The sequence below is a fragment of the Sarcophilus harrisii genome, chromosome 2 (assembly GCF_902635505.1).
Source record: "Sarcophilus harrisii chromosome 2, mSarHar1.11, whole genome shotgun sequence".
In the NCBI taxonomy this organism is placed as follows: domain Eukaryota; kingdom Metazoa; phylum Chordata; class Mammalia; order Dasyuromorphia; family Dasyuridae; genus Sarcophilus; species Sarcophilus harrisii.
This window is the reverse complement of record NC_045427.1, coordinates 45,379,654-45,393,464: the sequence shown is the minus strand read 5'-3', so window position 1 is coordinate 45,393,464 and position 13,811 is coordinate 45,379,654. Positions and strand designations below refer to the sequence as shown.

The following is a 13,811-nucleotide window of genomic DNA, read 5'->3' as shown; positions in this document are numbered from 1 at the left end:
CCAGGCAGTTAAAAGTTAAGTTGAGTGTCTCACCGGCTGAGGATTTTCCTTTCAAACTTTCTGAACAAAGGAAAATAATAAGAAAGTAGGGTAATGTTGTATATGGCATCAGAAAGTCCCAAATGTAGAGTAATGGGAAGATAATGGTTTGGTAGTGTTAGAAGTTGTTTGTTTATTTTCTGGCTATTCCACTCCATGCATATTTGGCTACTTTTACAAAGAGATGCACAAATACAAGTCATTTAGACATGAAGTATTAGCCAAAGTATTTTCCCTGTTTACCAAATAAGGAAAAAAATTTTTAGGAGGTAAAAATAATTCATTGCTATGATTGAAATTTCCCAAACAGTGAGGGTGGAGGAGCTTCTGCTATCTATAGAACACAGTCATTGCCCTAAGCCTTCAGCAGCCACAGGTAAACAAACCAGTCTAATCAATGCTACAGACTACTGCATCGATCTCAGCAGAGGTCCACAACTCTGGAAGAAATTGTTTTATAAGAAAAAGGTTTCTTCATCTAAAGAGGGAATGATCTATTATTGAGTAAAATTGGGTTTGGGAACATGAAAGTGAATGCTATGCAATATTATGATGACAAAGCTTGACCTTTGTGCCCCAGAAGAAATAAAGCACCTCCTTGTCTCCATTTTGGGGAGCAAGCAGGGAAGTCCAAGCTATATAGATGTGAGATAATGCACATGCTGTCGGACTCGGGTTAAATTGTACTGCTTTCTTTTCTTTGCTAAAGGGATACCCTAGGAGTAGGAGGATATACTAAAATTAAGGTGACCTTTGATACAGCAGTGTTACTATTGGGCTTATATCCCAAAGAGATTTTAAAGACGGGAAAAGGACCCATATGTGCAAAAATGTTTGTGGCAGCCCTCTTTGTAGTGGCTAGAAACTAGAAATTGAATGAATGCCCATCAATTGGAGAATGGCTTAATAAGTTATGGTATATGAATGTTATGTGATATTATTGTTCTGTAAGAAGTGATCAGTAGGATGATTTCAGAGGCTCTCCAAGCCTGGAGAGACTTACATGAACCGATGCTAAGTGAAATGAGCAAAACCAGGAGATCATTAAACACTTCAACAACAATACTGTATGATGACCAATTCTGATGGACCTGGTCATCCTCAGCAATGAGATGAACCAAATCAGTTCCAATAGAGCAATAATGAACTAACCAGCTACACCCAGGCAAAGAACTTTGGGAAATGAGTGTGGACCACAACATAGCATTTCCACTCCTTCTCTTATCGTCTGCTTGCATTTTTGTTTTCCTTCTCAGGTTATTTTTTACCTTCTTTCTAAATCTGATTTTTCTAGTGCAGCAAGATAACTGTATAAATATGTATACATATATTGTATTTAACATATACTTTAACATATTTAACATGTATTAGACTACCTGCCATCTGGGGAGGGGGTGGGAGGAAGTAGGGGAAAAGTTGGAACAGAAGGTTTTGCAAGGGTCAATGTTGAAAAATTACCCATGCATATGTGCATATTTTGTAAATAAAAAGCTATAATTAAAAAAAAGAAAGAAAGAAAGAAGCAGACAAACATTGACTTCAAATTGCAAAACTAACCAGGTCTATCATATAAATTTGGGACAAAGCTTAAGCAGGTGAAAATGTATTAGTAAAATCATGAGGAACTTAAAAAAAAAAATTTAAAGTGAGTTCAAAACGTCAATGCAAATTTTTAAAATGAAAACAAAACTGAGTTTGGACAGTTACCCCGAGGCATTAGTTGGACATGCATGGCTTTGTGACCGACACACCCCTGGGAAATTCAGAAATCCAGACTTGGTGAGGCGGGGAGAATCAACAAGGATTTCTCATTCTGGCCTCAGCATTTTGGCAGAAACAGCTTTCTGGCTTTTTAAAGTGAAAAAGTGATTTAGGAATGTTGAAAAAGAATTCGAGAGTTGACACAAAAAGCTGCCGAAATCCCTTCGGAACCGGATATTCCGGGACGCCTCGGTGTGTCGGGAGATAGTCTTCCCATCCTTGGGGACCTATCTCGTACGGACCGGACGCCTTTGCGCACAGTAGGCACTTCATTAATTCCGTAGCCCCAGCTTCTCTCTACGGCGCCTCTGCCTCATTCACAAGTGCAGGACTCTTTCGGGGGGCAGGGACAGGAGGAGCGACGGAGTCTTTCTTAGGCTTGCAAAGGTCCCACCCCAGCTTCCCTAACGGAGGGTTACCCAGCTGGCTCCAAACGTTCCCGGGACGGGGGAAGAAATGCCTCTAAGGGCGCATCAGATTCTATAACCGACCGACCGACCGACCGACGTGGATTAGATTCCTCGCCTGTAGCAGACGCTGGGGCCACAAGAGCGCCTGCCGTCAGGGCTTACAGTCCGAGGGGGGAAGGGAAACAGAGGACAGCCCGCCCCACCGCAAGGGGGAGCCGCCACGCCCCCTTCTCCCGCCACACCGTCCCCCTCCCCCGCCCCGGCCGCACAGGGGAGCCCCGAGGTAAGAGGAAGCTGTGGGGGGACTGGTCCCCCACCGCCCAGAGCCGAGTCCGAGAGGACACGGAGGCCGCTCCCCGCCCCTCAACGTCTCATTTCCTCAGCCGCGGCTCTTACCGTCCATGGCGAACGTGCCGAAGCGGCGGCGCCTCAGAAACCGCGGGGCTGGGGCAGAGGAGGGGAACCGGGAGGTGAGGCTGCTGTCAGACCAACGTCGGCGACCCCGCCGACCCTCGGCGCCTCAGACGGCACTTCCGGGAATGCCCTTCCTGGTGCCTCTCCTCTCTTCTCGCGAGAGAACGGCGCGGGGCTCGCCCCGCCCCTTTCCTTCGTCCGCCCCCCCCGCCCATCTCCAGAGGCCCATTGCGAGCACGTGAGGAGGGTACGCTCCGCCCACCTCCACAGCCCCGCGGTGGGCGGGTCCCCCACGCAGCGCGGAGGCGTGATGCTGCCGGGATTTATTTATGAGTCACACTGGCTTCAGCTCGGGTAGAGGAGATGGGGCGCGGGTAGGGGCGAGGACGGGGATGCAGACCGAGCGCATGGTGAGGGGGAATGGATGAACCCACTTATGGGACTTAACAAAAGCAAAGACTCGCCAGGTAAAAGGAGGCCCCGCCCCCACGCCAAGGGCCCAGCCCCTTCTCCTCCCCTACGCCGCGGTTCCCGCCCCCTCCAGCCCACTTACTGGGCGTTGCCTGTGTCCCGCGCGCCGGGCAAGAGCAAGGTCTCTGTGAAAGGAGCCCACGGGCAGAGGAAAGCCCTGGGGGGGGGGGCGGGGGGATGGGAAAGCCCTCCCCCAGAAGATAAAGCAGGGCGTTGCAGAGGCGTTCCAGACTCGGGACGTGGGGAATGGGGCGCTTTTGTTTTGCTTGAGCACGTATTGGTCACAAAGTCTATTTTTCCTCCAAGGTGGAGAAGGAAGGGAAAAAAAAAATTAAATTTAAAAGAAAAAGAATTTAAAGAAAAAAATTTAAATTAAAAAGTTAAATTAAATTAAAAGAGTAAGTGGACAGTGTTGTATTTGAGGAACTAGAGGTGGGCTATTGCAATTATTAAAAGGAGTTGGGTGAAAAGACTGGCTTTAAATACCAAAGCGTGTTTTGCCTACAGTTAGTGCTTAATAAATGCTCGTCGGCTTGATTCTGGAATAGGGAGCCCCTGGAGTTTATTGAGTGGGAGTGGGGGGACCTACTCAATCCTGGGCTTTAGGAAGATCACTTTAATGATCGAATTGGATTCAGCTGAGACTGAGATTTGTAGGTGAGAATACTAAGCAGAAGGTCATTGCAATAGTGTAGACATGAGGCAGTATGTGTCAAGGAAACATACAAGAGGCTTGTGAATGCAAAAAAAAAAAAACCCAAAAAACAAGATTTGACAACAAATTGGATATTTAGGGTGAGTGAAAGTGAGGAAAGATTGCTCAATAGTAATAGCAAAGTTGGAAAGAATGGAGGGTTTTTCATTTTGTGAGGAAGATCGTGCATTCTCTTTTATATCTTGAGTTTAAGATGCCTACTAGACATGCACCTGGAATTGTCCAAAAGAAAGTTGGGGATGTGGGTCTGGAGCTCCGGAGAGAGATTAGAGCTGGATACTGTCAATCTGGGAATCATCTATATTGAGATTGAACCAGTGGGAATCAAGATCACTTAGCAAGATTGCATGGAAGAAGGGGAAAGGGCCAAGAGTCAAACTCTTGGAAGACACCAGCTAGTGAGATTGACCTAGAGGAAGATCCTACCAAGGGGACTGAGGAAGAGCAATTAGGTAGAAGGAGAAACCAGGAAGAGGAGGGTGCTCTCTCATAAACAGAGAGGAGAGCATCCAGGATCAGAAGCTCCAGAGAATTCAAGAAGGATAATCAGTAATTTGGTAATTAAGTGATCATTTGGGTAATTTAATCAATAAGTGTCTATTTAGTGCCTGCCACATTCCAGTCACTGTGCTAAGCACTGGGGAAACAAAGAAAAGTAAAAATACAGTTATTTCCCTGAAGGAACTCACAAATCTAATGGGGAGACCAAAAGCAAACCAATATGTAAAAAAAACTATAACAGAATAAATAGAAAATAATGGAGAGAAGGCACTAATTAGGAAGGGCTTCCTGTAGAACATGGGAGCTTATAGTTGTCATCCAGTGGCATATTAGACACCTTCTTACCTAATAGGCTCAGCTTCCTGTCATATCTTTTGTCATTTAAAAACTCCATGGGTTGTTTGTTTGCTTTTGTGGTGGTGGTGGTGGTGGTGGTTTGTTTGCTTTGTTTTTTTGGCTCAAGGTTATGCTTAACATTTTGCAGTCCAGGCTTTAGCAATATGTAAACAGAGAATTACTGGACATGCTGTGTGAATCACAAAATATACCTCACAGAAATTCAACAGACATTTACTTGTCACATGTAGGGAGCTGTCCTAAGTGCTGGAGATAAGACAACTCATTCTCTGGAGGCATGATAATATTACAATAGTAATAAGAACAGTGTGATATTTAACCTATATTGGATTACTTGCTATCTAGGAGAGCTAGAAGAGACAGGAGGAAAAAAATTTTGGAACCCAAGATTTTACAAAGGTGAATGCTGAAAACTATCTTTGCATGTATTTGGAAAAAATAAAAAAACTATTATTTTTTTTTAAATCTGATGTGTGGCAAAGTGATTTAGAGACTGGCTTTGCTGTTGGGATATGCTGGTTTCAAGTACCCCTTGACTCATTTTATATGTCCATGGTCAATTCCCTTAACCTTTCACAGCCCAAGCCATTCCATAAGAGACTGTTAGAGAAAAGTTACTTATCTACTTTGGTAGAGAAAATTCTCACACAGAACTTCCAAAACAGAAAATAATACCATTTATGTAACCTCTTTAGACTTACAAAGCACATGTACAATTTATATTTTTTAAAGTGTGGGATGTGATGAAAAATAGAAAAAAAACTTTTTTGCTAACAAGGGTTAGGGGTAGGAGAGGAAATGACTACCAAATCCTATAGGTCTCTGTGCAAATGAATGAAATGGAAATGAGTTCATAGGATCTAACTGTCAGACCAGTGGACAAAACTATGCTCTTTCCTGAAGAGAGTAATAGCTCAGAGTTGGAAAGTCAGCTAATCCGACATCCACATAAATAAAAATGTCCCTACTTAAAGGAAGGTACTTAAAGACCTCCAGTGACAGATCAATCTTCCAAAATACTCAATTCATTTGATGTAATCGTTTTTAGTTGTGGGAAGAATTTCCTTACATCAAGCCCCCCTCTCTGAGACCATTCTAACTTCCATCTCACTAATTGTCATCACTGGTAGTAGCAAACCGAACAAATTTTTTCTTACACTATTTCCATGCAAATAGCCGTGTATTTCTAAAGAAATAAGCATTTCCTCCTTGATTAGCCACTCCATTGTGGATCTCATTGGGGAACAGAAGAGGCAAATTATTCATTGCCTTATCCAGTTATTTATTTATCTTCCTGTTATCTGTTTATTTCCAGATGCATCCAATGGTTCAGTTAATAAATCCAAGAAGAATCCTGACAGACCTGGGGAGAGACAATCAACAAGTAAAACAAGCTCCCGCCCTAGCACAATTTCCACTGCTTCCAGCAGTTATGGTGGACATTTGAAAACAAGTGTGAAATCTTCACGTCATGTTAATAAATCTGGTAGGAAACATCTAATGGGATCTGTTCAAATTAGGAAGGATATGGCTAGGGTGGAAGGCATACCGGCATACCTTTTGGGTTTCATTTCAAGAAATATTGATAAAGCTACTAAAATGGAAGGCTTTGGAGAATCCCAAAACACGTATGAGACTGGCAATATTTGCAAGGACCATACAATCTAAATAATTTGTGGGATGGTAGGAGAGGACAAATATATATAGGATGGTAAGAGAGGACTAATATATATCATATATATGTATATATCTTATATACATATATATTCAAATTATCATAATACAAGAGGACTGTGATGAAAAATGCAAAAGAGATTTTCAGACAATATGCTTAAAAAAGCATTTTGACGAAACATCTAGTTCACTTCTTATTGTCAAGATTTGGGACACAGAAGAGTAGTTAATTAGAATAGAGTCTTCAAAGGGAAGAGGGGAATAAACATTTATATAGCACAAATTATGTGTCAGGTACTATGCTAAGTAAGCGTTTTTAGAAATATTATCTCATTTGATCATCCTAGTAATCTTGGGAGATAGGAGCTATTATTAGCATCCTATTTTACAGAAAAGAACACCAAGACAGATAGTTAAAGTGACTTGCCCATGATCACACAGCTAGTGTCTAAGGCAGAATTTGACCTCAGATCTTCCTGACTCCAGACTTCATCTACTTTGCTGATGTAGCTGCCCCTGAAAGAAGGGACTTCAGCAGGTAGAAAGGAGACAGGGAAGTATAGTGTTCTGGTGGCTTTAAACAAGAACCCAGAAGGAGATTATGATGAGAACAAATAGAAAACTTTAAGATGATCATATGACATTAGGACTTGTCTGCCAGAACACTTTGTCTTGAATTCAGTAAATGGTGTGGAGTTCCTGGGGGCTTTCTGTGAAGAAGAGCAACATGGTCAGAGGATCCTTAGGAAGATGATTTAGGCAACACGTGAAGAAGCAGCCTGGAGGCAGAAGGGATAAATGAGGAGGTCCTAAACCAGGGAAGTTCCCAAGGGAACAGAAAGGACAGAGATAGGAGAGATTGTATATAGGTAGAAATGGTCATTGGGTCCCATGAAACCCATCTACCATGCCAAATGTCCCTTCATCTTAGACTTTTCCCTCTCATCCTTGTTCCATCTTCTTGTACTCCCAATAGAAAGTAGAAGACTGGGGGAGCCTTCTCTCCTGTCTCCATTCTCTGGGCCAAGAGGAGGAGGAAGTGACAGCTTTTTATTTATGCTTCTAATTCTTCACTCTACTACTTTTTTTTTTTTTTTTTTTTTTTTGAGACTGAATCTCCCCATCTCGCTCAGGCTACAAATGAAGCTGCTACCACTAATCAGCACAGAAATTTTGACCCACTGTGTTTCTAACATGGGCTGACCTGCTCCTTCTGAGGAAGCTTGGTATCTCCTCTCCTCCCTCACCACATGTTTAGTTAGTAGGCACACTCAGTCAGCCTGTACTAAGCTCAAGCAATTCACCAACCAGCCTCACCCAGTAGTCAGGAGCACGGCATGTGCTGCTACACAGAGGCAGGCTCTCCCTTGGTCTCCATTACTTAGCAACCTCTCTTCTTTGAGATTCCCTTCTTCCAGCTATACCACTCTGTCTAGACCTTTCTGGTATTAATCTCTGTCCCCCTCAGTTGTTGTCACTCCTTTCCCAAGGTGTTAGGTAGCTAATACACAGTCTCCCTCCCCATCCCAGCCATCCCCTGTGTTCTTTCTTAGTGGATGTTCCCTGGCCTTCCAGTTCACCAATATCCTGAATGTATGTATCCTACTTCCCAGCCATCACTCTGAAGTTTCTCTCTCATCATCACCTCTTATTCTTCCACCTCTCCCTTCGTCTCCCTCCTGCATCTGTTCTTTATCCCCACTGAGAACTCTAGTTCCTGCCTTTCCCTGTTCCCTCAATGCCTTCTCTGACTCCACCCTGCTTTCTGCTTCATCTAAGGAACCAACTAGGCCTTCCCCCCACCCCGAATCCCTTGTACTAGTGTCAGCCATGCCCATGAAGACCCCTGAGCCTGGGTTGTTCCCACCATCTGACCTCTCTGCACCGTCTGACTTCTCTGCTCTACTACCAGGCAGACTGGTTTCATGAGAAATCCATCTTCCATGACATCAACTGTGCCTTCACTATTGCTTAGTAGTAATCCTTTTCTTCTTCCCCACTAGACTCAAATAATCCCACACTGTTCCAGACCTTCTAGCCCCTCATGGTATACATGCTCGATCTCCTTCCTTTTCTCCCCCTTACCCCTCCCTTCCTCCCTTCTTCCCTACTTCCCTTCCCTTCTTTCCTTCTTTCTTCCCTTTCTCTCTCTCTCCTTTCCTGTCTCTCCCTGTCTCTCTGTCCCTCCCTTCCCCTATCCCTCTTTCCCTCCCTTTTTCTTTTCTTTTTTCCCTTCTTTTCTCTCTCTTCTTCTCCCTCCTTTTATCTCTTCCTTTCTCCCTCCCTCTTTCTCTCTCCCTTTTTCCTTCCCTTTATCTTTCTCTCCCCCCCTTTCTGTTTCTCTTTGTGTGTCTGTCTCTTTCTCTCTCTTCCCGCCTTTCACTCTCCTCTTCCCCTTTATCTTTCCCTTCCCAGAGAACCTTATCTCTGAGTTGACTAAGACTGATATCTTCCATCAGGAGCTCCCTTTTCTCTCCCACTCCAAACTTTTCTAACCACCTTCAAAATCCTGATTCTCTTCTCATCTGTTCCAGTCTCTGAAGTGCATGAGGTCCTTCTTTCTTGGCCAGCACCTCTCCCTGTGCTTTCTATTTTATGCCATACTGTCTCCTCAAGGAGTCATTCCCTCCCTGTTCTTCAGCTCAGTAACTCCTTATTTGTGGGCTCCTTCTCCACTGCCTACAAACATGCCTCGGGCTCTCCATCAGCAAGGCTCCTTTGGTCTTATTACCATCCTTTCAAGTTGTCATCCTGTATCTCTTCTCCTTTTCACAGCCAAATTCTAGAAGCAGCCATATACCCTTACTTCCTTAGCTTCCATTCACTCCCCAGTTGCAATCTGGCTTCTGACTTTACTACTCCTTTGAAATTGCTTCTTCAAGGTTATCAATGATCTTTTAAATTCAAGAACAGTGGTATTTTCTCAGTCTTCATTCTCTTTGACTACTTTCAAATATTTGATGCCGTTATCCTCCTCCTGGATCCTCCCTTCTCTTGCCTTCTGGGATACTGCTCCCCTCAGTTCTCCTTCTGTTTCTTTAAGCCCTCCTCCTTTGTTGTCTTTATTGAATCATTAGCCAAGCCTTGCCTTCTAACTTTGGGAATACCTCAGAGCTTTGCCCCAATTCCTTTTCTCCTCTCTCATTATCCCTTTTCTTGTCAATCTCAACTCCCCTAGGTTCAGTGATCACCTTAGCACTCCTATTCTGTTGAGAGCATCCCATCTGTTCAATCATTCTGATTCTTAACCTCAGAATCACCCTTGACACATATTGATTACATGCTTTTTGTAGATGAAGGGAAAGAGTCGGGGCAGGAAGAGAGAGAGAGAGAAGAGATGTTCAAAGTGCACATGAGAAAAGGAGTGATAGATAAAGCAAACTCATGGAGAATCTGGGAGAGGAAAGAATTTAAAGTTTAAGTGTAGCTTTCTGTTGATGTTTGCTTGCATTTTGTTTTCCTTCTCAGGTTTTTTTTTCCTAGATCCAATTTTTCTTGTACAGCAAGATAACTGTATAAATATGTGTGTGTATATTTGTACATATATATATATATATATATGTGTGTGTGTGTATATATATATATATATATATATATATATATATATAGGATTTAACATATACTTTAACATATTTAACATGTATTGGACTGCCTGCCATCTAGGGGAGGAGGTGGCGGGAAAGAAGGGGAAATTTGGAACAGAAGGTTTTGAAAGGATTAATGGTGATTTTTCAACATCATCCATTGCATATGTTTTATAAATAAAAAGCTTTAATAAAAAATAAAATAAAATAAAGTTTAAGTGTAAGAAGCCTCTTATCTTAGGCAAGGAGGAGGACTGCCTCTTCCTCAGAGATTGGAACAGATGATGACATTGAGAGATTTAGAAGCCTAGAGGAAGGGACTGACCAGGATTGATATGCTTTCAATCTTTTCAAGAATTAGAAAGCAAGGTCAGAAGGAGACAGAGAAATTTGGGGAATTTAATAAAAGAAAAAGAAAAAAAGATTGCCATGGAATGATGGTGTACAGGTGAGATTAGCTAGCACATAAATTCAAAAAGGATCTAATAGTACATTTTCATGATTTCATGATTTTAACTGTGTTTGGTTTCTTAAGGAGTTAAGGGGCAGATGTTAGAGATATTCAGAATTGAAAGTTAGAAATCTAGGAATGTCCAAAATTTAAGGGAGAGAGAACATTCCTAAACTGGCTGACCACTGAATGGTCAATATTAAGACCAGACAGTGAAGCAAGTGAGTCCAGGACAGCATTAACAAGCTGGGGAAATGGACAAATCAAGGGATAAAAGATCCTGATAAGGCTGAGAAAAGGGACTCTGGAGAGGGGAGGGATAAGGTATGGCAAGACAGGAGATTGTGGGACGATAAGAAAATCTTACAAGAGTAACAAGCCCCAAAGGATAATTGAGTGACTCCAGAATGGCAAGAATATGACAGTATACCAGGGAAATAAGAACCATGACTTCTGCCCCTCTAATTTCCCTCTTCCAGGCCTTTGGTCACTCTGTTCTTCTCCTAACCTTTCTTCATCTCTTAACCTTTTCCTTATTCTTGAAAACGAAAGCTACCTCTTCCACAAAGATTTCTTGGACACAATCTTAACCTCCCCTTACACAGAATTTTGCTTTGTTCCTTCCTAATGCCTGGTAATGCAGATAGAGCCCTGACTCTATATTCAAAGGAATAATTAAAATCTTGCCTCCTTTAGTGTCCAGAATTCAGCTTCTAGAATTTGGTTGTAAAAAGGAGAAGAGAGGCAGGATGATAACTTGAGAGGATGGTAATAGGACCAAAGGAGCCTTGCTGATGGAGAGCCCAAGGCATTTCAATGTCCACTGAGTCAGGAGAGAATGAAGTTTAATAATAATAAGAAGAAGAAATAGCCCTGGAAAACCCTACAGATAGAGATGTAGTTCACTCTGTTACTCCACACAGTATTCCCTAGATAGTTTCCTAGATCTGGAGCTGGTAGATATCTCAAGAACCATTTAGTTCAGCCCCTGACTCTCCATGTTATAGTTGAGGAGATGGAACGCAGGGAGTTTAAATGACCCAATCAGAAATTTGCTTTGTGCACTTGATATTAAGTTTATGGTGCAAACTGGGGAATATATAGTATCTCTTTCTCATTTTCTCTCTTCTCTGTGCCTGATGTCCTGTAGCTATGTTAAGTCTATGTCTTACATGTTGTCTTTCTTGAGGAAAAGGTATTTGGAGAAATAATTACACTCAACTTTCTTGTAGAATTGCAAATTGGTAGAATTATTTTGGAGAGAACAATCATTACAGGAGTTTTAAATATAATCTTATCCTTTGAATGAATAATTCCATTATTGGGAATATAGCCTGAGAATAGTAGCAAAAGGAAAAATAATAGCTCAAATATTTGTAGCATAATGCTTGCTATAAATATTTGAACAAATCATTATTATAATTATGAAAAACAGAAAGAACCTAATCATTTAATGACCACATAGTGGCTAAACAAATTATGCTGTAACAATGTAATTGATTAGTGTAACCTGTGGAATAATATAATTCAAAATGACAAATATGGGAAATACAAAGAAATGAGAAAACAGATGAGTGAATTTGCAAGTAAAGAACATAAAACTAATCGGTATACTCCGACCAGAGCTTTAGAAACAGAAAATATATGTGTTCACATAAGGTTGGACAAACAAATCCAGAGTCTGAAAGGGACAACATAGTAGAAGGGAAAGAATATTTCTGGTCCGGGTGCAGAATGAAACCACCTTTTCAAGATTGGCCAGTATATGGGTAGTGAGAAACATATAAAAGGGCACCAATTATACATTTTTAAATGAATAGAAGAAAAGGGAAAATACAGAAGTTACCTATAGACACCTTTCTTTTTTAAAAGCAATGTAATAGAAACTCACAATTTCTTAGATTAATTTTGTGATGTTCATATGTTATTTTTTGCTTGTGGGAGAGCCTTTGGTTAATTAACCATTCATTTAACAATGTTTAAACTGGACAGGTCCGCCATGCCTTTGTCCAGGACATCCAAAGTTAAGAGTCACTCAGAGCACTTTCAGTCCTTCAGCAGCATAGAAAAAACTGGATTTAGTTTCTACCTAGCAAGAATTAGGCCTTTCAGGGACAGCTTCCTCCCATGAGTGCTTCCAGACTTGGAGAATTCCTACTGCTCTCCCTAACTTCCCATCCAGGCAAAGTCCCTGAAAGTAGCTCAGTGAGGGAGCTCACTGCTGTCCTAGGGATTTCGCACATGCATGCCCAACAACTGAATTCAGGAGATTGCCTTTGTGACCACTTGATGGGGACAAAGTGGCTAGTTTCACATCTACTTAGTAATCACTGTGCTGCACACATGCATAGCAGGTGCTTCATCAATATTTGCATAAATGTACAAAAGAAAAAGAAACAAGTCATCCTCAGAGTAATGCAGAATACCCTGGACATTTCAATGTCCATTGAATCGGGAGATAATGAAGTTTAATAAGAAGAAAGAGCCCTGAAAAACCCTATAGATAGAGATGTAGCTCACTCTGTTACTCCACACAATATTCCCTAGATAGTTTCCTAGATCTGAGCTGGTAGATATCTCAAGAACCCTTTAGTTCACCCCCTGACCTTCCATGTTATAGCTGACCCACAGGGCCACAGGGAGTTTAAATGACCCAACTCACTGAAGGAGGCAAGATTTTAATTATTCCTTTGACTATAGAGTCAGGGCTCTATCTGCCTTACCAGGCATTAGGAAGGAACAAAGCAAAGTTCTGTGTAAGGGGAGGTTTAAGATTGCCTCCAGGAAATTTTCTTGGAAGAGGTAGCTTTCACTTTTAATAATAAGGAAAAGGTTAGGAGATGAAGAGATGTAGGAGAGGAACAGAGTGACCAAAGGCCTGGAAGAGGGAAAGCACAGATAACCAAGTACCTGTCAATACCATTAGTCATTGGAATCATTGGGACACAACTGGCTGCTTTCTGTTTGAGTAATGCTTGAATTCTCTCCCCCACCTTCTTCCCTTTAGCTCGGGTTTCTGATTCAAGAGATAGAAGGGGTGAGTCGAAAGCATTTCTTATTCCCAAAATTGTTGTGACTCGAGCTTCCACCGAGACAATTCATACTCTATCACCAGACGACGATGTGCAAAAGACCATAAAGGACCAGACTGACTACGGTCCCTACTACCGGCACAGGAGCCCCAGCACTGTGGAGGCGTACACTAAAAGTAAGCCTGACGGTCCAAAACATAAATCACTCCTGTAGTGATCCTCTGAGATGCCTTCTTCGGAAACTAGCTGAAGCTTTTCTGCCTCTTCTCTGGCAAGTAACCTCCGCCTCGCTTCTCCCAGTGCCACGAGCAGTTTGGAGGAGACCAGGAATGACTCCTTAGAAAATGAACTGGGAAGCTTTGTTAAATAAACTCAAATAAATAAATGAATTTTGAAAATTGA

The 13,811-nt window shown here is 42.1% G+C and overlaps 2 protein-coding genes across 3 annotated transcripts in view; one reads left to right on the top strand and one right to left on the bottom strand.

Annotated features, from left to right (window-relative positions):
* CHMP1A (charged multivesicular body protein 1A) overlaps positions 1–2,885 on the bottom strand; it is a 21,004-nt gene extending 18,119 nt beyond the window's left edge. The window contains exon 1 of the mRNA XM_031950114.1: positions 2,607–2,885. Coding sequence (XP_031805974.1) covers positions 2,607–2,613 — 7 coding nt within the window. The 5' untranslated portion in view covers positions 2,614–2,885. The remainder of the gene's footprint in view (positions 1–2,606) is intronic.
* On the top strand, positions 2,853–13,811 carry SPATA33 (spermatogenesis associated 33). Of its 2 annotated transcripts, XM_031950115.1 has the most exons (4): positions 2,853–3,091; positions 5,014–5,067; positions 5,984–6,154; positions 13,385–13,811. In XM_031950115.1, exons 1-4 carry the CDS (start codon positions 3,049–3,051, stop codon positions 13,621–13,623), a joined length of 507 nt encoding a protein of 168 aa, XP_031805975.1. In that variant the 5' UTR covers positions 2,853–3,048; the 3' UTR covers positions 13,624–13,811. The 2 variants fall into 2 exon arrangements, with proteins under 2 accessions (XP_031805975.1, XP_031805976.1); XM_031950116.1 differs by lacking the exon at positions 5,014–5,067 and having other exon boundaries at positions 2,888–3,091.